This window comes from Cetorhinus maximus, chromosome 5, assembly GCF_964194155.1.
Source record: "Cetorhinus maximus chromosome 5, sCetMax3.hap1.1, whole genome shotgun sequence".
Taxonomy (NCBI): Eukaryota; Metazoa; Chordata; class Chondrichthyes; order Lamniformes; family Cetorhinidae; genus Cetorhinus; species Cetorhinus maximus.
Genome location: NC_135883.1, coordinates 17847480 through 17873212, shown reverse-complemented (window position 1 = coordinate 17873212; position 25733 = coordinate 17847480). Strand labels below are relative to the sequence as shown.

Below are 25733 nucleotides of genomic sequence, written 5' to 3'. Positions count from 1 at the left end.
TATCAGCAAATGCTGAAATTACGCAAGAATATCTTAGATACATACACTGAATTATTCTTGTGCAACTCTTATAAATGTAAGTAATGCCAGATTATGGAAATATGCAATGACTGACCTAAACAAGGATGATTTATGATCATTTCCATACATGCCCCCATTCTGAGACTGTCCTTATCCTACTTGGCTTCTGAAATCTTTTGTAAAAAATGGAGATAGATCAGTTTTGTTCGAAAAAGTCGCTGTTTCTACTTTCATGCAAAAACCTTTAATAGCGCATCAACTTTAAATTTTACCTGATGTGCAGACTCCCATAAAAATTCTATCGTTATTGATCCAGGGAAGGAGATGGTCACAGTAGTGGCTATTTCATGACTCCACACCCAGCAATGTAACATTGTAAAACGTTTAATTACCTTATCAGGTCAGGCAAGGTAGATCTAGCCACATCTTTGAAGAATGCACTTACAACTGGTACAAGTTTCAAGGGGAGTAAAAAACCTTTCGCTAAGAGATAGCATCCATACCTTCAAGTCAAAAGGTGAAGTGTTTGCTGTGTTAAAACATTTCAAGACCTAACAAGATGTAGTATGTAGGGCTCCCTCAGCCTTCACCCGAATGCACCCAATTAAAAGCAAACAACATATGGTGTGAAACTGTTTGGTTGATTTGTCATTAACCCCACTATGGTCTGCTTGCTGACTCCTAGGTTTGGTTGCATGTCAGGTGGCTGAAACATCTGCTCAGCTTTTTTCAGCTGAGAGAGATTGTTTACAGGTGGGAAGCCCATACCCAACCTCCCTCCTTCTTATACAGTATAAGAAAGCAATTTTTGAGCTTCAGTGGAATAAAATCCAGGTGCATTCTACAATGGGCAGCGTATAAAGTCTGTCAGATTACAACCCAGGCAGCAAAGGCAAAAATGTACCCTTGTCTCTTTCCAAGAGTTTTCCAGAAGGAGCTGCACAAACATTGGACCATTAAATGGTTACATTTGTGTGAAGTACAAAATACTAATTGTGCTTTATATTACCTTGGATATGGCTTCACTATGAAACATTTATTTGTAGGACATCTGGAAAGTCATTCAACCTCTACAAAACTGTGCAGCATTATGAATATTTTGTTTGCTCAATTACCAAGGGATAGAGTGGACATTCTATGCGTTACACAGTGAACAACTTAACATGATTATGGCTAATTTTTAGACCTGGGCTATGCTAAGTCAGTGCAGCACACAGTAAAGGGCATCGAGGGTAATTTTAAACTAACCCATCTGGATTGAAGTCAATGGAGAATTAGGCAGAGTATAAACCTTCAACCAATCTGATTGTCAGGTGATTGGGTTAAACTGGCCTCCATGTGTTATCACTAGGTCTGCAATCAAACCATTCAAGTCAAAAGAGGTGTTGGCAAATTGAGTTATAATATTTCATTAAGTCCAGCCTAACTCTTCTGGTCATAAAGAACTTACACTTCTCCATTATAATATTCAGCTGTTCCTTAAATAAATCCCTGGTTGTTTATCCCTATTGGGAAGCCAATCCTGCATAGTGATCACTGCATTAAGAACTTCCCAACATCAAGGTGGTGAATGGAAATATTGGTAATCATTAAAATTTAACTGAATTCAGAATGATAAGGATATTTGACTCATTAGTTAATGAAAATATTTTTTATGAAGTGGTCAATTAAGAATATGCTTGCCAAATTATGTATATATTATAATACTTAGTAATACACCATATTTCACAATGTTAGGTTAGAAACAACAAAACAATGTTAAATGTTATACGATTATTTTACTATAAATTATAACTAAACTGGAACTAAATCCTTAAAATTTTAAAACAATGAACTAAATAACTACCGCGCTTTAAATAAATTGTAATTTTTTCAATTTCTTTTACAGTAAACTTGATTTCCTTTTCGATTGACTTTAATCCAGCTGGGTTTGGCTAAAATCATTCTCCGCAAAATAGTGCTGAGTTAGCAAAGCCTAGGTCCCTGTTAGCTACACAAAGAAAGACTGCAAAGCATAATGTTAGGTCAAGGTCAGCTTAGACTTGGAAGGGGAAGAACAGGCTGACACTTGAAGAGAATTAAAAATCAATTCACACCTATGAAAAAGCTTACTTTCAGTAGGAATGAAAACTAAATTACATTGACTATGTCCACCTGAGAGAGTAGACAGGTTCCCCACCTAATATCTTATTTTCTCATCCAAAACACAGCACCTTCGACAGTGCAGCACTCCCTCAGCATGCACTGGAATCTCAGCCTAGATGATGTGTTCAGGTCCCTGGAATGAGATTTAAATTCTGACTCTGCTGCCAAGTGAACCATCACTGACAAATGTTGTCTAGAGATCAAATCAAAATATTCCATCAGTAATTTCAGTTAGCAAAAATCTTTCAACAAGTGGAGTTAAAATGCACATGGTTGTTTCAACCAGAAAACTGAAATTCAAGCTAATTTAACTGATTTTGGTTACCTTTGAAAGCATTCAAAAATACACTTTGTTCTAGGTGCCACAATTGCCTAATGTTCACATAACTGACCAGTAAAAGGATTAATTCCTACAATATACTTTGCTTACATGGGAATCTCAAATCCATTTAATATTTCTGAGCAGCCACAACATGTGGGGAAATAATTTTTAGTCCAAAGTGCCACATGCTGGAATGCACGTCAATTTGAAAGCAAAACCAAACAGTCCATTCCTCATTTCCTTTTTTACTCTTCAGAATAAGCTTTTTAACTCGATGGCCCCAAAATTCTGAGTCTCACTATCTGCTACTATATGGGCAGAATTTTGCCCTTGGCGTGCGGGATCAGCGGGGGCGGACAGGAAGCCGACCGCCACCTGCAATCGGCAGCGCTCTGCAATTTTACGCAGGCAGGCCAATTAAGGCCCACCCAGCGTGATACGCGAGCGGCAGCGCTGAGCTCTGCCTGTACGAGCAGGCCTAGCGTGAACTTCGTGCTCACACGCAACAAAGCATAAAATAATTTCCCTGAGGCATGTAGTGAAACATGTCCCCTCATGTGACTCTACCACATGAGCAAAGACATGTTTTGAATTAAAAAAATAAAGCTTTTATTTTATTTGCATTTGGAAACCTCATCCCGCCCGTGGATGAGGTTTGCAAAAAAATGCATAGGCCGTTTGGCCTTTTTGCCTGCCCGCCAACCTTTAGGTTAAGAGGCCAGTGAAAAATTAAAGTCAATTGTTAACTTAATGGGCTTAATAGGCCTTTCAACTGTCGGCAGGTGCGCTGCCGGCTCCAGCGCGTGCCCGCCGAACAGACTATTGCACGACTGCACGTTTTTGACGTCAGCACACTCGGCTGATGTCATCGTGTGTCATTTCACGCTCGGTTGGGTCAGGCGCACGCCCACCCACCATGCTAAAAATTCTGCCCAATGTGTGGTGGAGCGGGAGTTCCACCTGGCTAGAGGTCCCACCACTGACCCAATCAGAAATCTTGGGATCAGCTTATTAAAATATTGCTGGGCGGGACAAAAGTGCATGTCTCAGCTTCAATCGGTTACCTATGCCTGGTGGCCCAGAAAATGTGAGGGTGGCAAAGGTTTGGAGAAAGTCCTTAAAAATGTCGCATGCAGGACGTAAAGTTGAACAGCTCTTAAATCAGAGCCAACTATTTGAAGGCAAGGATCAAAAAAGGAGCCAATAAAAAAAGGGCCTCAAACTTCTCAGAGAATGTCTTAAATGTTATTATAGCCAAAATTCAGGAGTGGTGGAAAAGTGGGAATAGACAAACAAGACATCTGCAAACAGAGCAACCAGGACCACGTGAAAGCAAGTAACACCTAGATAATGACTGGCAACTCCAAACAATTTCCCCCCCAGGCAACGCTGAGTGCTGAATGAGCTTTAGTGACTCCACACAGCCAACAGTGTTTAAGTGCCACAATCGCTAGCTGTCATTCATGTATAATTTGTGCTTTTCAGACAACAGACTGATATTTACCCTATAAATGCATTCACAAATTTAAAAGGCATTTTGCACTAAGTGATTTGCAATGAAATATGCACATGGTCAACTTCAGTTAGGTGGATACAGAATTTAGGGCGAAGTTTTCCCAGAACTGCACTAAGTGTGGCAGCGGGCGGGTAAAATGGAGTCCTACCTGCCGACCAAAATGACAGGTTTTCATGCCATATCGTCCCGAGCCCACCTCACTATATATTCACTCCCGCGAAACACACCGTTTCAATGGCAGGTGGGCTCTCATTCACCCACCTGCCATCACCCCGCTGTTGCATCACGCCGGCCGCCATCTTTAAAAGGCAGCCGCCAGCAAAGCGCTCAACGCCACCAGCTCACCACCACTGCCCGGGAGGCATGGCCAGCAAAGGAAACAAGACTGCAGCCCCCGGCTTCAGAGACAGGTCCCTCAAGCGACTGCTGAACGCCGTGTAGGCCCACCGGGATATGCTCTACCCCCGTTCTGGCCGCAGGATGGGCAGCAAAGTCACCAACCCGGCTTGGTAAGCGGTGGCAGCGGTGGTCAGCGTGAACGCACTGCAGAGGAGGACAGGCACCCAGTGCTGCAAAAGGATGAATGATCTCCTCCATTCTGCCAGGGTAAGTCACTCTTTTCATCACTCCCAACTCTCACACTCACAAACCCATCACACATCCACAGGGCCCTCACTCGCTGCCAGTACAAGGGACATCACCATTCACTCTTTCACACACAACATCATTGTCCTCATCCCATCTATGGGACCACTCACCACCTCCACAGGCCAGGCATATTATCATCTGGCCCGAGAGGCGTTCTGGTACACTCTCCCCATCTCTATCCATGTAGGACAAACTGCCACACAACAGGAAGGAAAGGTCGCAGACTGTTGGAGGGATGCTGAAGATTAAAATTCTGACAGAATTTGAAAAGAGCCATTCAGCTGGCCGGCGATGACCAGGACCGGTCCTGTGCTGACGGTGAGGTCAACACAGCTGTACCGAGTGAGGATCCAGCAGTGCAACATCCATCAGACAACCATGCCAAGAGTGATGTGTCCTGTTTCACAGACCACTGCCATGCACTAATTATCTCCCCTTGCTTTTGCAGGCACATCTGCCAAACAGTCCACAGAGTCCATGACCCAGGGCCTCCAATCAAGCTTCGAAGAAACCTCTGAAGAGGAATTTGGAGGCACCCTCCTTGTAGTCCCATCACAGCGCTCACCCACACCCTCCACCAGCGCAGAGACACACACCTTGGTGAGACCTAGCTTTAGAATAGCCTTGGGATCACAATCTGGTGAGCACATCGCACTTTCTGATCCACAGCAGGCTGAGGCAGGGAATTCCCAAGTCTCCAGCACTCGGAGGACTGCTGGAGGCCAGAACGCTGCTGAGTCCGAGTCAGATGACGAGCCTCTGAACTCGGTCATGTCACAGTTGCTGGAGCTGCAAAGGCAAGCTAAGGGACACTAGGAAGGGATGTTTGCTGCACTCTTCAAATTTCAAGGCATGATGGAGCAGTCCATCCATCTTCAGGCTGAGCTGCCAGTGCCAGCATTGCAATGCATCAAGGTCAACACTGGCAGGATGGCGGCCACCATGGAGACCTTGGCCCAGGACGTCGCTCCTGCACTGCGGCGCAGGCTTAACTCCATCGCTGATGCCATAGTTGGCCTCCAACAGTGTGTATGTGCGAGGGGTGCTGGGAAGCTCAATCTCACTCCAGCTACCCCTTCAGCTCACTGAGTCAGCCAGGGGCTCTCGGGCATCCATAGGGAGGAGGATCAGCAGGTGCACGCTCCGGGGCCATCCACCCAGGTGACTCTGGGAGTGATCTGCCTATCCGAATCCCATCTCCCTGTGACCTCCGCAGATCCAGCTTCACAGGCCGAGGAGGCTGCCACTGCCACACAGCAGGATCCCAAAAGCAGGTTGGGGCCCTCCAAGTCTTGGCCCTCCAGAGGATGCCTGCCAAAGTCATCGCAGACAACGTGTCCCAGTCAGCTGGCTGCTTCCACCTCTGCTGTGGATGTCCTGGGAGCACCAAGACATAGCAGCAGGATTAGGTTAGTTAGGTAAAAGTAGTTGCACAGCCTGGGCACAGGTGTTGATAACTTGTACATTCTGTTCACTATTGTCAATGAAGTCCTAAGAATGTCTCCCTGCCTGTGACTCCTTGTTCGGATGAGCAGTGTTCTTGTCACTCAGATGTGAAACCTTTCTGCACAAGATAAAGGCAGGTCTCTCAGTCCAGGGCCTCTTCCCTGTGCTCTGGGCACCCTTCAGACCACAGTGATGGTCCAGCCTCACACTCCTTGGCAACATTACCGATGCCTGCACCTCAGCAGTGCTGGTCATGGCTGCCAGAATGTAGTGGGCAGGCATCACTTAGTTCTCTCATTCTCTCTGTGTGCTCTCAGCACCTTTAAGGTGGAGCTGGCCCCCATCACACCAGCATCTGTGACCAGTGATGCTGTGCACCAGCTCCTGAAGGGCTGAGGTGCTGAAGACGGACAAAACGTCAGTTGCATCTAAAGTTTCATGGCTGCATCTCTGAGATGGCCCTGATCATGGAGAGCAAGCGAGCTGCCCTTGGCCAGACAGTCAGACATTCTCAGAGGCTATGTGAAGGTCTATGGAGTGTCCTTACTGCATGTTGTAATCATTTTCCTGCAATCAAGAGACTATTAGGGCCTCTACTGCATCTCCATGACAGGAGCATTCTCACAGAGGGTATTGACGCTGCCATAAGCTAGACTGGAGTCAAACATTCACAACTGTGATGTGAGGATCTATGGGGTCACCTCACTGAATGTTGGCATCATCCTCAACAAATCTGGCAGCTATGTGTGCCTCCCGAGTGCGCCTGCCTCATCTAGCAAGTGCAAGACCCTCATCCCCATCATCGTCACCACTGAGGAACCCCTCACCTTCATCCCCTTCGGCATCCTCCTCATCGGAGGAGTCGTGCAGCTCCTCCATCTCCTCCTCAGCCAGCTCCTCTCCCCATTACAGCGCCAGGTTGTAAAGGGCGCAGCAGAGAACATGCTGCGTGACACCCTCTGCAGACTGTATTGTAGGGCTCCACCAGGCCGGCCCAGGAACCAGAACCACATTTCAGCATCCCGAAGGTCAGCTCCTCCAAGTTGCGAGCTACTGCATGAGCCTCATTATAGCATCGCTCTGCTGCAGTCTGAGGCCGCCACACGGGTGTCATCAGCCACAGCCTCTGCGAGTAGCCCTTGTCCCAAAGGAGCCAACCCTGCAGCCTCTGGAGCCTGGAAGACTGCAGGGATATGCGAGTGACTCAGGATGTAGGCATCGTACACAATCCCTGGAAACCGTGCGTAGACCTGCAGGATGCGTTTCTGGTGGTTGCATACCAGCTGCACGTTCAGTGAATGGAAGCCCTTGTGGTTGATGAAGTTCACTGAGTGTAGCAACGGAGACCTGAGCACCACAGGAGTGCAGTCAATCGTACCCTGGACCTGTGGGAATCCCGAGATCTGGGTGAATCCAATGGCCCTTGCATCCTGGCTGTCCCGATCCTGGGCAAAATGCATAAGGTTGTGTGCCATGAAGATGATGACATCCGTGACCTCATGGATGCATTTGTGGGTGGTGGATTGTGAAATCCCACAGAGGTCACCTGTGGAGCCCTGAAAGGAGCCACTGGCATAGAAATTGAGCACCGCAGTCACTTTCACAGCCACTGGCAGTGGATGCCCTCCATGTCCCCTTGGCATCAAGTCCTGCAGTAAGTGGCAGATGTGAGCCACCAGATCCCTAGACATATTGGGCTGAATTTTCCATTCGTCAGGCGGGCGGAGCTGACCCAATTGCGGGCAGGCGTGGACCCGATCGCCAGCCATTTTGCGTGGGCAAGCCAATTAAGTCCCACCCAGCGTGACGTCCGCAGGGAAGTGCTAAGCGCTCCCTGTGCGGGGGCGGGGGGGGGGGGGGGGGGGGGGGGGGGAATTCCCTAAAATCGAGAATGTGCTCTTTTGCGCATGTGCACGAAAGAGTGCACTCATCTCCCTGAGGCTAAGTGCAGCCTCAGGGATATCGCCTCTACTTTTAAAAATATTAAAAATAGGAAAAAAAAAATTTCCTTACATGTCCCCTCATGTGACAATGTCACATGAGTTGGGACATGTTCATAATTTTCATAGCAACTTTATTAAAATTTTTAAAACCCTACATGAAACCTCATCCCACCGCTGGATGAGGTTTCATGTTTTTTCTAGTTGCTGCCGGGGCTCCTGGCGTGCCCGCCAACCTTAAGGTTGGACGGGCAGGTCCTTTAATTGCTTAATTGATCCTGTCAATGGCCTCAAGTGACCATTGACAGGTTGGCAGGCCCGCAGCTGATTTTGCTGCGCCCCCGCCTTTCTGAAAATTTAAATGGGGTGTGGTGACGTCGGAAGTTCCGCCCAACATCATCCCGTGTCATTTTACACGTCACTGAGCGGGCCCCGCCCCCGCTTGCCGATGGTAAAATCCTGCCCATGGAGTCATCGGCGACACTGATTCTCAGTCATCTGCAGGAATGGCAGGTGACGTCTATCGACCCTGGGTGTCACTAGGTGCCAACCAGCCATGGCTCACAATCGCTCCTGGGCAGCGTGTGCAGGAGCCCCTGCTGCCCCTTCTTCATGAGGTTGCTGCTCCTGCCTTTATGCAGGAAGGAGCCTCAGTCGCTCTCTCCTCAGTCTTCTACGGTCTCTGTAGGCCATCAGTCATACAGCTAGGTCACCAGGATCCATGATCCTGACATGGGCCTCCTGCAGCATGAAAGAGAGAGAGATATGGTTATCATAGTTGTACATAGCACCTTCCCTATGTGTGACCACCCCTTAACACTTCCTGGAGAGTGCTGGTCACCCCTCAGGTGGCCAGAGATGAGTGCGCTGCATGGCTGCCCTGTCAACCTGTGACATGGGAGACACTGGTCCAAACCAGGATGTTGAGATTGCAAGGGGCTGTGAACACCTCCAGCAGTAACTGCTACATGGCCAGTGTTGGCGAGGAGATTGTACAACGTGTACAGTCCAACTTCTCCGCGGTCCAATAAAGTGGTGGCGGGGTTGGGGTGTGGGGGGGGGGGGGGGGGGGGGGGCAGTGGGTAAGGCATGGTGCCTTTGGTGCCTCCGCTTTGCTTGCATGGGCAGGCAGGCTAAGAGCCCGACCCCAATCATATCACTGTGGCTGCGCCTGATCTGTCTCAGTTGCAGAGGTCTGGTCAGTTTATACAGGTGTCCCTAATGCGTGGCCACTTCCCTCGCTTACCCCCTAATGCGTGGCCACTTCCCTCACTTACGTTGCCCCTCACCGCGATTGCCTGTGCACGGGATGCAGCGCCAGGGCAGCACTTGACCACTCGCCCCCTACCACCGACAATGGTTGCCTCCGAGGCCAGCCAGTGCTTGACCCCAGACACCCCCCACTGAGCAGTCACCTCCGAGGCTGACCAGCACTTGTCCCCAGACACCCCTACCCCTCAGCAGTCACCTCCAGGGCCAGGCATCAGTTGACCCCACCCCCCAGCACCCCTGAGGCCTGTGAACAACAGACGAGCTGTGGAGAACACTGCTGCTTACTCACCTCAGGTCCCCCAAAGTGAAGGCCGCCAAGTGCACGTCGACTGCGTGCTGTTGTGAAACACATCAGCGTGCTTTCCCACCGACGTGGATGGATGATATGGCGGGGTTCCAAGAGCCTGGCGGGATGGCCTTTTAATTATATGCTGATGTATTACAATTAGCTCCCTGCCGACCGATGGCAGGAAACGCAGCCCACCATCGGCGGGCTGAGCGGACCATCGCGGCCTGCCTTCAAGCTGTCGCGAAACACGTTGCGCCATATTTTCCATGCACATCACCTATCACGCCTGCCGTCAGCGGGCTCAGAAAATTCTGCCCTTAGTTTGGAAATAAATGGGTGTAAAATTTGCACATCCTCTTTTACGTCTGAAATTCTGAATGCCTCCTCCCTCCCCTGCAGATAGATTTGTGTCACACCACATTATTGGAATTTTAGGATCATTGTATTTTAACTTTAAGTGACATTGACATCAAAATCTAGTTTAAAAAAAAGACTTTGCATATACATTCCTGACTTTAGTACAAAGGCCATTAATAAACCAACTTTAGTTATTTAGAGAGTGAAATTATACTGCAAGCAAAGACTTAATGCATCCCTAACAGGCATTCCTTTTTAATAGAGGCCTCTACTAACAGAAGCTTCAACCTATTTAAAATAAATTAATTAATGCCTTAATTGTAGATAAAAGGAACTTCACATGAATACATAGAGCAACATACAGTAAAATTTATATAAGCATGCTTTGCAATTTTCTGAAATAGCACAAAGGACAAGTTAAACAGAAGCTTACACTGGTCTTACACTGATGTTCCAAGTCAAGTTATGCAGAAATTTCCTTAGAATCAAATTCTACTATGCCAAATGTAAAAGCCAGCTTAATGCAAGTAGAAATCAGTGTAAACATTTGGGGCCCAAGCTTTCACAAATGGTAATGTGAAATTAAGAACAAGCATATAATACAGGATAATATTTTCTAATGTAGCCCACCTTGGAAGCTGTTGTTGTGGAAGGAACAGAGCCGGCCATTAAACTTGTCATCATCTCATTGCTTGCTGTGGTGCAGACAGGTGTGACTGGAGTTAAGAGACGGGAGGGAACAATTGGCAGTGGCAGAAGACCAGGTCTGTTAGTGATGTTGTTACTGTTGGCAATGCCACTGCTGCAGTTGGTATTATTTACATTGCTACAGCTGGTGCTTCGTTCCCGCCAGTCCCACCCAATGCGATAATCTCTCTCATACCGGCTGTGATGCCGTGACATCTCCAAAGTACACTCTTCTTTTCAGAGGAAGTTAACAGGATCTGTAATTTAAACATTTTAATATTAATAGATGGTAGCATATTTAACACTAAAAATCTTTTGTTTGCAAATTAGCCCGTAGTTTCTACAGCTTGCCAACGTACAAGTGATAAAGCCAGGACAATTCAATTACATTTGCTGCTAACACTTCATGCATTGAAAACCATCTTAATTCAATAACTGTTCATTTCAATGTTATGCCTTCTAAAGTTTAAGGATAGTTTCAATGTAATGTTAGTGTAAATGATGAAAATGACCAGGTTTCCACCTTGCTGAGTAAATATAAAAGCAGAGGATGTTTGAGCAGTTTTCTTGAATAATTCTGCTAAAGTTGCATATTGTGAACAATACGCTCAGCAAATAAGCTATTTATTTCAGCAACCATTTAATTTGATAAATGAACTGTAGCAAAAAACCACTACTGTTGAGCTACAGTAAATGCATGAGTTAAATTTATCTGAATTCATGGTCTAAAGAGTATACTGTAATACGCATTGCCTATATGTTTCAATATTCGTAAGGCAATTATTTACACATTATTCATCAAGGGCATCACACCAAATTAAAAATAATTGTTATAAGCCAATAATAATAAAAAACAGATTAGAACAAAATAGCAGTGATAAAACAGGCTACTGTTTGGTAAATGAATTGTTTGGGGGAATAGAAAAGTTTAAATAACTCAAGTAAAAAGTGCATTTGCTCAATACAAAAATAATCACATCAATATTGATTGTTGTTCTTGGATCACATAATCGTTTCGCAGCTGAGAAATTAAGATAGCTCTCAGGCTTTAGCCAACATCACCACTGCATAACAGCTAAAGGCTAATGAGGGGTAGCCTGTGCTGACTTGGCTGGTAATTTGCAGCTTTGCTATGATGAATTTATTTTCTTTCACTATACCATATCCATCATTCCAGATAAACCTAAATAAATGTGTAAAAGGCTTGTGAAAAATGGAATTCAGTGCACCACACCACTGTTTTAAGTCAGCGGCTAGTGTTTTAACCAAACAGATTGTTGAAAACATACTGTACGTTTAAAAACCATATTGTGCATTTCTGAAAAGCATGCTTAAAGTTAATCAAAATCAGTAGAAAAATAAACTTCAAGAAAAAAAATCACAGAAATCAGAATTTTAATGGCACAGGAGGCTATTCGGCCCATTGTGTCTGCACCAACTCTCCAAATGAGCATTATAACGTAGTGCCATTGCCCTGCCATTTCCCTGTGCTCTTGCACATTGTTTCTATTCAAATAATCATCTAATGGCCTCTTGATTGCCTCAGTTCAACCTACCTCCACCACACCTCCCAGCAGTGCATTCTAGGCCCGAACCCTTCCACGTGTGAAAAAGTTTTTCTCACGTCACAGTTTTTGGATACAAATAAAAGCTTTTGATGGACTTTTTCTCACCTAAGTTCCCTATATCTATACAACCTTCCTCAGTTGGCAGGGTAGAAGATGTAGACTATAGATTATTGCCTCTATTTCTCCTAAGGAAAGCCATCCAGAGGGGTACATGAAAAGAGTAGCAATTGTCTCTTGCACACAACGCAGTGTTCAGATGTTCTGCATGAGGATTCATTCCAAGGATGGGATCACAACTTTTTAAAAGAAAATCACCCCCCCCCTCTCTTGTATTATACAACAAAGCCTGAGAGGGTGGGTGGATGTGTGCAGCTGCAACTTTTCCTAATTCTGAGGAAGAATGGATTTTCAAAACATAGTCAGGAATCAGAAACCCGAATGAATTCCAGGTGCCAACCCCACACCCGGAGCTGTGTTGCGCTTGTGGCATGATCTTCAAACTCAAATAGCCCAATTGGCCAAGAGGCGAGTTCGGTGCCCGGTTCGAGTTGCTGGGCACCTCAAGGGAGCAAGATCTGCCTATCTGATGCCAGCAGCAAAGGCAGGTGTCAGTCATGTTGGGGGCTGCCGCTGCTTTGAGCAGGAGGTCGGACAAGGTGGACAGTTTGCCCGATAAATTCTTCTTGAAACCACCTCCAAAAGAGTTTATTCGGGCCCCGATTTGTACAATGTGTACAAGGCTGTTCGGGCTCACCGGGAAAAGTTTTGAAAATGTCCTCCAGGGGCTGCTAAGTGGAGGCAAGCGCCTTCCTTGCTCCCCCGTAAGCGCTGGTCCATTGAAAGTTGGGAATTGTCCCAGAGGTATCAGGATGCTGATATGACCTCGGGGACTGTGATTCTCAAAACCCTCCTGCACTGGGTCCTGACCACTCAGCTCTTTCACAATCCCAGCCTTGGTCTCCACTGTGACCTCCCCACAAGGCACCCATCTGTGATTAGGAATTCAATATAGGGGAAGTGAGACAAAATTCTTGTTCAATTGCAGTGAGTAAAAAGCTTCAACGCAGTTTGCTATTGGGTTGTTCATAGGGATTCAAGAGCAACTTTTATCCAAGGTAAACTTAAATTTTCACCTTTACCTTAGTCACTTCCAAACGACGTTTCTTATTGATTAACGAAGCTCAAAGGCACGCAGTGTTTAGAACTAAATTTTATGCAAGTACAGTTCTGTGTAGATATCTTACTCAACCACTGGCATGTTGGTGCACAATATAACCTTGGTGTATCATCTCCACCTCTGTTTTATATATAAATTAACCCTGGCATTACATCCTCAAAAACCAGCAGCAATGGTGCAATAACTTTGGAGCTACCAGCAAGTAGCTGGACAAAAATGAAGGATCCCTTACCCTGAATACTCATCTTCAGGGAGTGTCAGAACTGGCCACCCATGAGTCATCTTGCTCAAGCTCTACAACATCCCCTCCTTCTTTATTCTGGGATCTCTATCAGAGGACTTCTTCCAGAGTTTTAGCAGACAAGTTATTTATTGAGCAATTAATCACATTTTATACTTAATTTTTCAATGCCACTAGAAGCTGTGACAACAGTACTGCTATGATTTGTAGCTTCACAAAATACATTTTGTAAACACCACCGCCAAATTTAGTATTATTGAAACAGTTGGATCCTGCCTTCACAATGGATAACATTGTCAGCAGCAGAAAGCGATTAGGCTCTGCTATAATATGCTCTTCACCATAATTAATTATCTCTCTACCCTCTCCAAAAGGATAACAATTCTCAGTATTGTTATTCCTTGGCATCTGGTAGCAGAAAATTAAGTTATTATCGGGTATAGGCATATTGTGTCGCATATAACAGGACTACAGAAGGGCCACATTTGCAAATGGTAACTCACCTGTCACACAGTTGATGACTGGTGGTAGTTTCTTTATCTGCTGCTGAGAATTCCACTGAAGATGAATAGAATTTTAAGAACCAATAACATTTGGTCCCCTATCATTTAGCATATTTGACCATTGCAAAGCATTCACTTGATACCAATAATAAAGAAATATCTCGAAGAAAATAAAAGTCCATTTGGAGCCTGACCCAGTCAGTAAGATTCAACAGAAACTAAAATTTCAATGTGTAAAATAAAAAGGTTAAATATTGGGCAAGGCTGGAAAATGAGCATTGTCATTTGTGACGCACAATTAGTCCTTGCCCGTTCATAGTGATGTAGGCAGCATATAAGGCAGCCTGCAAATTTGGCTAGCAGCCCAGCACCGAATGTGTTGCCGAGTGGCTGCATGTCTCAGAATGGAGCCTAAATTCATGCAAAGCTAGCACCCTTACAGCTAACTTGCATTACCTACAGTCGGTGACACCATGCAGCATGGGGAAATCCTGACAAAGCCACGTACAAGTTCCAGCTGCTTCTTGCTGGTCAGAGAGAACAGAATGAACTCCATTCTCCTGGCGTAAAGAGTACCTGCCACTTCTCTCATACAGCAGTGGACTGTGAAGTGGGAGACATTACAGCTACCCCAACTGAAATCATCCCAATACAAAGAGTGGGATATTTCAGCCCTACTTGTCTCCAGGATCGTCTGGTCCCACCGATGTGCAACTGCTGACCCCAGAGAACATTGAGGAGCTCAAGAGGGATTACAAAGGTTGGAGAACCGTGAAACCCCTCTTTGAGTCCCTGACACACTGGTGGGAAGCGACCAAGGGAAGCATCAAGAGGTTTTTCATCCTCAAAGGCACCCAGAAAGCTAGAAAGGAACAGAGGGAAATGTCCCGACTCCAGAAAAAGATGCAGAATCTGCTCCGGCTGCAGTCGATGGGGGTCGATGTCAAGGAGGAGCTCCAAGAGGTGAAGGGCCAGCAAGCTTCGCACTTTGCCTCGGAGGCCTCCAAGATCATCTTCCGTTCCAGAGTCCGCTCCGTGGAGCAGGATGAGACGTGCTCACGTTTCTTCTTCCAAAAGGTACACAGAGAGCGCTCTGTGATCAGCAGCCTGAAGGAAGAAGACGGCTCAGTAAAGTCATCACGGTCCGACATTCTGAGGATCAGCAAATCCTTTTATGCCGGATTGTATGACGTGAAGCCCACGGACAGCACAGCCTCCCAGTCCTTCCTGTCCTCTATCACGGAGGTCTTAGACCACAGTACGCGGGAGAGCCTGGACAAACCGCTAACTCCTGATGAACTGACTAAGGCCCTCGAGTCCTTCGAGAAGAGTAAAACTCCCGGAAGCGACGGCTTGCCGGCGGAGTTGTATTCGGCTCTGTGGGACTTGATCGGCCCAGACCTGCTAGGAGTGTACGAGAGTATGCTCCTGGCCGGTAGTATGTCAGAATCCATGAGGAAAGGCATCATCACCCTCATCTACAAGCACAAGGGGGAAAGGGAGGAAATTAGAAATTGGCGACCCATTTCACTGTTGAATGTGGACTATAAGATTCTGTCCAAGGTCATCGCCAATCGGGTCAAATCCGCTCTGGAATTGGTGATTCACCCTGACCAGACCTGCTCTGTGCCAGGCAGGAAGATCTCTGACAGCCTGGCGCTGCTCAGGGATACGATTGCCTATGTACAGGACAGGGGTGTGGATACCTGCCTCATCAGCTTGGATCAGGAGAAGGCCTTTGACAGAATATCGCACACCTACATGGGGGATGTGCTCTCCAAAATGGGGTTTGGGGAGGGAATTCGAAATTGGATCCAACTGCTCTACACTAACATCAGTAGCGCAGTCTCAATCAATGGGTGGGAAACAGATAGCTTTCCGATTAAATCTGGAGTCAGGCAGGGCTGTCCTCTCTCGCCTGTCCTTTTCGTGTGTTGCATAGAACCCTTTGCCGAGTCCATCAGGAAGGATCCGGGCATAAGAGGAGTGACGATCCCAGGCAGTGGAGGCACTCAGGTAAAAGCCACCCTGTACATGGACGACGTCGCCGTCTTCTGCTCGGATCCGCTGTCGGTGCGCAGACTGATGCACATCTGCGACCAGTTCGAACTGGCCTCGGGAGCCAAGGTAAATCGTGGGAAGAGCGAGGCCATGTTCTTTGGGAACTGGGCTGACCGATCCTTTGTCCCCTTCACTGTCAGGGCTGACGGCCTGAAGGTGCTGGGGATATGGTTCGGAGGGACCGGGGCATGCGTTAGAAACTGGAAGGAGCGAGTGGCTATGGTGAAAAGGAAACTGGGCATGTGGGAGCGACGCTCCCTCTCCATTGCGGGAAAGAACCTGGTCATCAGGTGTGAGGTACTCTCGCTGTTGCTGTACGTGGCGCAGGTCTGGCCCATTCCAGACTCCTGCGCGATGGCGATCACTCGAGCCATCTTCCGCTTTATCTGGAGGTCGAAAATGGATCGTGTCCGCAGGGACGCGATGTACAAGCCTCTAGATAAAGGGGGAAAAAACGTGCCCAACATCGCCCTCATACTGATGGCCACCTTTGTGTGTGGCTGCATCAAGCGGTGCGTAGACCCTCAGTACGCAAACACCAAGTGTCACTACGTGCTGAGGTTCTACCTGTCCCCGGTGTTGCGAAGGATGGGTCTGGCCACGCTGCCGCGGAACGCTCCAAGTAGTTGGACCGTGCCGTACCACCTGTCCCTGGTGGAAAAATTTATGCAGAAAAACACCTTTGACCACAAGTCCATCAGGCAGTGGTCAGCACGTAACGTCCTAGAGGCCCTGAGGGAAAAGGAGAGGGTGGACCCTGTGGGATGGTTCCCCGAGCAGACTGTCAAAGTCATTTGGCAGAATGCCTCATCGCCAGAACTTTCCAACAAGCACCAAGATTGGCTGGTGGTGAGAAAGGCCCTCCCCGTCAGATCCTTCCTACACGCCAGGAGGCTCACCCCCTCTGCACGTTGCCCTCGAGGTGGCTGTGGTGGGGAAGAGACCGTTGTTCACCTCCTTGTGGATTGTGCCTTTGCAAAGAAAGTCTGGAGAGAGATGCAGTGGTTGCTGTCGAGGTTCATCCCGAGCAGTGCTGTGACACAGGACTCTGTGCTCTACGGGCTGTTCCCAGGGACACACACCGAGACAAACATCAACTGCAGCTGGAGGATCATCAACTCGGTGAAAGACGCGCTTTGGTCTGCCCGAAACTTGTTGGTCTTCCAGCACAAAGAGTTGTCCCCGACCGATTGTTGCGGACTGGCACAATCCAAAGTCCAGGACTACGTGCTGAGGGACGCACTAAAGCTTGGGGCAGCTGCCGCAAAGGCGCAATGGGGAAGGGTCGCTGTCTAAGACCTTTCTACCACAGCGCACCGAGAGACTGGGAACTGTTTAGAGCCCCTCGGGCTGTACAGATCAAAATGAAAGGCTGTAAATGATTGTAATATTGTTTGTACTGATGCACCTGGTGATACATCTTGTAAAAGTTTAACCTGGATTGTACCCTTGTAATGTTGTTTTTGAAATGGTTTGGAATGTGATTGAAGATATTTTATGAATAAAGTATATTTTTACAAAAAAAAAAAGTCTGGTCCCACCGAAAGTCAATGGACTTTTGGCTGGGTCGCCGCATCTCCTGCGGTGGGTCCCGCCACGATGGGGTTGGAAAATCCCGGCCAAAGAATTTCAGGGTCATAGTCACCTTCATTGCCACTGGCAGCACTGTTGTTGCCCTAATTTGAAGTTGCAGGTCTGGTTGCAAGACATGGTTGAGTTCTATGAGCACCTATTTTGTAAAATATGGACAATGCACATACTGCTCCTACCTTTGGTGGGGGTAAGGGAAATACTCCCAGAAGATCTTAGGCTCTCAGCAGAAGGCCTTATCTACCTTTCTCCTCCCCTTCCTCCTCCTCTTTCTGCAAACATCTTGTCCGCCTCTTTGACGCCTCTGCTCCATCTCCCCTTCATGCTGCAGACCAAGGGAAATGGTAACTACAGTACCCAAGACTGGGAGCAAGTGGTCTGATCAGAAACATTGAACTCAGAATCAAGGCCTTCTCCACATGCAGCACCACTCCCTGTCGACTTTGCTAACTTTAACCAACTCTACAAATTACCAAGGATTTCTACAAACTCAAACAAAGCCAGTAGAAAGTAATCATCAAATAACTTGCAATTGTTGATGATCACTTTAAATAGTATTGGTTGGTCTTTCCTGTTCCTGAATGCATGTTCATCTGTGCGCGTTTAAGACAGGGCAATAGCTGAAGCAACGAGGTCAATAATGGCAGCACTAGGGTCATATCTGCGTTACACACTGACTGAACCTCATGATCTACCTACTCTGTACACATGCAGTGCATGTTCCTAACACCCACCCAATGCCCTCACTAACATGGTGCCAGATGTGCATGACACAGTATTTTGGAAGCAAAATGATACCCATGGCACTGAAACTGCAGTACCACAGAGCTCAATTTTTCAGCCACATTGTCATAAAAAACTTGAAATATTTGAGAGCTTCTGTGACTGTTAACTGTAAAATGTCAATGTTAAATGTAAAGTTTCACCTGATATGATACAAAAATGCCTTTAAAGGGTAACCAACCGTCTGGCTGTTATTTATGTGACATCCAATGACTCCAAATATATGAAGGCATGAGCAATACAATAATTTCAGATTCACACCAAAACTACCACAAACATAAAACTGCACTATTCTTCCAAAATTGTATAATTGCCCTAGAGGTAGATATTCCTTGATTGTCTAATTTTAGCAGAAACATTGATTTGATTATAAAACAGACAGTGTTGTCCACTTCATACGATCACACTTCATAACTTTAGCTGTTTAAAAAAAGTGGAGAGGGGAAAATATGCCCCTGAGTGACAGCTGGTCAAGTATACAAATTTACAGCCAGATCATACAATCGTTTCTGTCAATTATTCCATCTGCACTCTGGGATGAGATTTTTTTTTTCTTTTTAATACTTCTCTGCACCATCAAGAAAAGAACAGAAAATTAGATTGTCCTGTGTTGTTTAATGGCTGCAAGCAATTATTGCACAATGAAAAAGCAATGACAAACCTGTCACTCATACACCTCAGTTTACTATTTCAGGTCAGGATGACAGTCATAGGATTTTCTGCATTTGTAGTCCATTTGGAAACTGTTACCTGTACAATATTTATGACCAAAATGTCAGAGATAGAAACATCAGTGCAAGGCAAAAGAAGAAAGGTTGGTAGGAATGAATCATTCCCCTTTAATCTTGCTAGATATTTTACAGCATATTGAGTTCAGTTCAGAATTATACCAAAACTTTCAGACATGAACCCTAATCAATTGAGTTTAAAATCAAGATGAAATTGGGTGCCAGAGTTGGAAAACAATTATTGTTTCTCACAGCATTCCAACACCTGTACCAATTCTGAAATTCAAGGGAGATTTCAATTACCATCATGCAACTGCATTATGACAATCGTGATAAAGTAATCTCTTTAAAGGTTATAGTACCTGCTTTATTGGCAAGTTGTGGTGATTCAACTGATATTTTATTTTCCACTACCACACCATGTCCCATTTCCTGTAGCCAACTGGTAGAAATGCTAAATAGCCACATTTGATGTTATGCTGCAACAGTCCATCAAAAAAAATCTACATCTTCAAGAAGACCGATTCCACTTGTTCACATCTTCCCCATCCTCATCACTAATCTCTTTTTATCATTCCCATGGAGTATATTTTTGCACTGAGAATAATGATTAAGGTTACCAACATTCACCGTCATTATGCAGTAAATCAGACAGCAACATCCAGAGTTTCCACATTTTCTGTTAAACATAAAAATCTTTAAGATGCTGTCCTGGTTACTCTGCACCTCCTCAGGCTGTGCTGTAACAGTACCTCATTGCTGCATTTGACATTGAAACATCGGAAGGGTGTGAAGTTGTGATCTTTACCCATAAGTTAAGCATGAAACATGAAGGGGAAAGATATGCTAGTGCCATTTTAAATGAATTTTTAACAGTGTGAAAAGTCATTAATGACTGTCAAACGATCTTTCTGGCCCTGAAAATTTAATTTAACAAGTATGGCATCTCATTTCTTCAGAATTTTAGTAGCATTGGAAATATAAAGAAATACATTTTTAAAAAACTTTTTCTGTTTGCCTCTTTATCTCTGTCTTAATCTCATATTTCTTAACTCATCTTTATTTTGTACATGGTTTAAATATGTTTTATATTTTGTGGTTTAGACTCTCATATCTCAGTGAGAATTCTTCAATATAACTGATTGAGGAGCCACACCATTGCTTATTCTGTTCACAGATCCTCCATTCTGAGTAAGACGCTTGATGACAGCAAGACTTTGCTCGAAAGCTGGTGAAAACTCCTTAGGCAGCTGTCAGTGAAGTGAATAACGACCGCTGTACCTTCCCTACTGACTGTAAAATTCGGGCCTATGTCATGTTCACTATTTTCACATTTTGTAGAAATGACAAAATTATAATCTATTCGCAAACTGTTTCAGCTGAAAGTTGTTTGGCACGGAATGTTAAGAATATACCTTCTTCTGCTATCACAAGATAGCAACCCAATTAGCACTTGCACTGCCAACAGTTGACAATAGCTAAATTTAAACTTCTTCATGCACACAGATGGCTGCTTTATTAATTATATCACATGAGTGGTGCCTTGTTTTTGCCCAGTAAAACAGAATTAAATTAGTAACGGGGAACAAAAAACTAGCATTGAGGAATGATTCAACATGGGCTCTGTGTTAGATTTGAGTAATTTAATGGCATTAAAAATAGTTTAAAACATACCTACAAAAGTCTAAATTTAAGGATCGACAGCCTCTTCTATTTCAGGAACCTCTCACTGTTGCTTTGGTAAGTTGATCCAGCCAGCTGCTAAGCCTTGGTGAAGTGTGTCTAATTTATGTCGAGTGCAGCAGTAGTTCAACTCCAGAAAAGTCAGACATGCTCAAACAATGGTTCTCACTTTGACATCGAAACATAGAATCATTGACATCTTCAAATGAAGTCACTGATGATTTGGTAGATAGGTTGTGGGAGAAATGCAGAAGCACTAGGAAACTTGGCGAAAGGCAGTTAAATGTGAAAGTTGTGTGGAAACTGCCTGCACCCAGCTTTCCTTGCAAAAAAAAAAGTTGTCATTATTCTAGTTTGCTATGTGTGCTGGAAATGGCAAAGAAGTTCACCCCAGACTGGCTTTACTCTTCTGAATTCCAATACGTATATGTTCTGCATCTGCTTATAAGAAAAGGCTGTAAATAAATGGTCTGGAAAAAATATAAATCATAAAGAAGGACCTCCAAATTCTGATGCTATAGGCCAAAGGCAAGTCGGAAAGACGAAATTGAAGACCTGCTTAGGGTTACGATCATCCTTTTCTTCTTTTCCTCCCTCTGTTTCTTCATTCACTGACCTACAAATGCACACTACAGCCGAGAGGTGATCCAATGGAGGGGAACTAATGAGTATTATGTCCCCAGAAGCTCATGATAATATGCACCACTCAAATTAACAAGCAGAAATATAACCTGTCCAGAGGGGTTCCATTAGTGAGTAGCGGGATGAAGTACTAGATGAATCACTAAACTGAGTGAAGATAAATAAGCGGAGTTTGTACTATGGGAACAGAGACCTGTTAGCTGGATGGGCTGCTTGAGTCATTGAGCTGCTGAGCCCAAGGATTAGGGCCTCTTGACTGTCACTAGGGTTCAGAAAGTTAGTTTTTTGGCTAGTATTAAAATCTTCCTTCACCAGTGGTTATGCCTGGTTCATGGAAATATCTCTTGGTATGGGTTTGCCATATAATGAAGGAATTACCACTCCTACTAGGGCAGTGCCAATTCATTTTCATTAATTTGTACTTGTGGTCATAGACCAGCTGCACGTTAATGGAGTGGAATCCCACCAACCATGAAAGCTATGACTTTGTGGATTAATAGCCTCAACGGCTGCGTGCAGAGCATCCATTTTGAGGAGCCATATGATATGGAATAAGTCAAAATGCTCCATTCTGATACTGCTTGCCAATCAGGAAAATGTAGACGAGATTTAATATGTAGAAAGTGCTTAATCTGTAGTGCTTTAATATACAGAAAACTGTGCGTGGTCACCCAATGGCTAGAGCCTGCAGCTACATATAAACACAAACCATGGGCTGAATTTTTGTCAGAGTTCAGAGCTGCGTTTCAGTATGCGAATGCCTACACTGAGTTTTTTTTGGAAGAAATCCGATTTTCCTCTGCGTTCCCGGCTCCATACTATTTCCCTCTGGCCATTTTGTGGGTTGGGGATGTCTAATGTGTAAAATGCACACCATCCCCAGCTGAGGTTAGGTTCTCCATTTTAAATGGGGGTACGAAAATCAGATTTCCTCCCACACACCATTTTCGTCTGGGGTTGTGGGCTCTTGGAAGCCCATTAAAGGTATGCCAGGCCAGACAGTTTGTGAAGAAAATGGAAAGCCTGCTGAGAAGTCTGGAACATTCTGAAAGGTAAGTGTAAATTCTTTCGACACCTTCAAATGTAGCTGTGATTTTAATACAGTCATTCACCATAGGGATCAGTCTTCTAAAGGTAAGTTAGCCCTTAGATTGACCAACCTTGTGTATTTGTTCATATGCATGACTGTGCTTTTCCAATGGGAAAAAAGCACCATATTACAGTGAAAAATGTATGAAAATGTCCCGTCAGCCTGTGCTGTCATCTTTTCTGCTGTGATTTAAATGGCTCTGGCTGGAAAAAAAGAGCTTGGCTTTGACAATTGAAAAAAATCTAATCATCTGCTACCCTGCCTTGGTTGACAGGCACTCTGCTTTGAAATTGAAATGAGCACCTTCTGTTCTTTCCTTTCCAGAGAGCAGTCCATTGCTTTGCTACACCTGTGGCTATTATCAATGCTTCACTGTGCTTCAAGTGCTAATGGGTTTCAACATAGTAGGCATTCCATTTGTATTAAAATGAATGATAATTTCAAGAAGGTGTAACAGCACATTGCACCTTTGATGTTGCTTCTGGTTTGTTGATGCAAGCTAATAGGATTACAGTATTATAAGGGTTTATTTCCCACATGGCAGAATGCATTTTTTTTTCTCTTGGTATCAATGATATGGAGGCTTTTATTTTTCATTTCTTTCCCCAAGGAATAAAAAAATATTGAGGTTAATTGATATTGCATGGAATCTGAGGACTGTAGAGAGTGCATACTGAGTGAGTGGCTATGGAGAATGTATAGGGGCCATAGGGATGGCTTGGGCGATCTGAGGGTGTAGGGGCTGACAATGCGGTTGGGGTGAGGGGTGTTGTTTAGGGGCCTTTCAACATTGATGGGAGGTGGGATACGGTGTTGGAGAACTAAGGTGGGTCTTCTAACCATCCGCTTCCGCACCCACACTCCTCGTGCACTCCAGCAAAGCTTGCAAGCTGCTCTGTGAACGTGACCGCGGTGTGAAAAGATAAAAAAACAGCACGTAAAGTCACACATGGGACAGGCATGCAATTTGTGAGTTGCGAAAGTGTATGGGTTAGATTTTCCTGACCCCAGAGGAAGATTCACTCCCATGTTTCCAATACAAATTTCAGAATGTAACAGGGGTTTTATGACACCCAAAATGTTCAATAAGCTAGGGAAGACCAATCACACCACCACCTACAAACCTCAGAGGCAATTCTAAATGTACCAGGGGTAGACACATAACTAACATTGAGAGGGGAAGGCAGGGAGTTAAAGCATAATAAGTCCAATATAGAGTTCAAGGCTGCGTGGGGAGGGAAGGGTGGTGGGCGGATGGGGTATGGTGAGGTGGAAGAGTTACAGAATTGGATATTGCTCATAAAGAATTGTTATGGCACAGCCGATGGTAAATGCTGAGTTGTTCAAATACCGAAGGGAAACTTGAAACAACTGCCACAAATTGTTTTGCAATTTGTATAAATTACAAGAAGCATGCCTTGAGTTCAGTAGTAATAAGACCACCAAGTCTTATAGGTTTTTACAAAACTAGATTAAACATTTATTAACAAGAAAAATGATTTTTAAGCACACACATATATCTACAAATTACCACTATAATAACTTCTAAATCCCCTAATTCATTTAACTCCTAGTTACACTTTCATACACTTTCGTTAAGGCAACAGTAAGACACATAGGGCAGAATATTGCGCTCGGCATGCGCCCAAGCGTAAACTGACATGTGATGACATCGGGCATGCGTCCCAACATCATTGTGCAGTCGCACAATATTAGAAGGCCTATTAAAGCCATTAACAATCTAATTAAATTCAAATTTACGCTGCCCGTCCAACCTAATGGTTGGCAGGCAGGCGAAAAGGCCAAGCGACCTTTACATTTTTTAGGAAACCTCATCCACAAGCAGGATGAGGTTTCCTAAAGCAAATAAACATTAACTAAAAACTTTATTTTTGAATTAAAAACATGTCCCAGCTCATGTGACAGAGTCACATAAGGGGACATGTTTTATTAAATTTTTATTCACTTCATTATTTTTTTTTAACACAGCACTTCAATCTCCCTGAGGCACGCAGCTGCCTCAGGGAGATTGAAGCACTCTTTCTCGCGCATGCGCGAGCTGCGCACTAGGCCTGACTCTACCAACTCCCCCCGCCCGCAGAGGCAGCGCTTAGCACTGCTGCTCGCAATCCATGCAGTGCGGGCCTTAATTGGCTTCCCGACGCCCCCGCCGAGCCCACACACCAAGAGTAAAATCCTACCCATTGATCTTAAAAGACCCAGGCAAGGTTACACACAATACCCTGAACCAGTTGTAGTCAAAGTGAGTCTTCTCACCTTCAGTTCTTTGAAGTCAAAAGCTTGAGGCACAGATGCTGAAGGCTTTTCACACTTGTTAGATCTTAAAATGCTTACCCTTACACACAGCCTTTGCTCCTTTATACATATTTTCCCCTTTGAATACAAATTCCCATTGTATCACTATGTAAAAATTATAAAAATTTAGCATAGTACCCATTTTACCAGTAATCTTTGGGAAAAATAAACACACAGTTTCTGAACTTCACCTGGCTAGATGACACATTTCACCCCTCCTTTGAAAACAATCTAGTCTGGCTTATTTAAAAATGCAAATATCTTTTTGTACCTTACATTCTAAACTTCCCCCATGTTTACCATGTTTACATCAAAGCCTTCAGACCAGCTGCCTTTAATCCAATTAAGTCTCTCACAGAGACACATAGAGGCACATATCATTATTTTACAATAAATTCCAAAAACATTGTGAGAATTATTATATCTTCCTGACAGGAATGTTTACAGATTATAAAATATATTGATATTAATTATATACTAGTTAATCTCATCTAATGTACTTTAGTGGGCATGTGCTAAGTTGGATAGCCCATGAAAACAGGCACATTACTCAACTCACACCCACCGGATGGAATATAGGCAGTATGCCAACTTCGTGCTGCCTGCTCATTTGCATGGGTCCTATGTACAGCGAAAGCTAAACACACTGTTAATTGGCTGCGTTCAGCAGGGGGCCACAAAATCGATACTTGCGAGCACTGCATAAAA

At 44.9% G+C, this 25733-nt stretch overlaps 1 protein-coding gene across 6 annotated transcripts in view; it reads right to left on the bottom strand.

The window, feature by feature from the left end:
* Positions 1–25733, bottom strand: part of klhl29 (kelch like family member 29) — a 529985-nt gene that overhangs the window by 314460 nt on the left and 189792 nt on the right. For all 6 annotated transcript variants that reach the window (XM_078541558.1, XM_078541553.1, XM_078541555.1 and 3 more), the window contains exon 2: positions 10587–10900. In XM_078541558.1, coding sequence (XP_078397684.1) covers positions 10587–10859 — 273 coding nt within the window. In that variant the 5' untranslated portion in view covers positions 10860–10900. The remainder of the gene's footprint in view (positions 1–10586; positions 10901–25733) is intronic.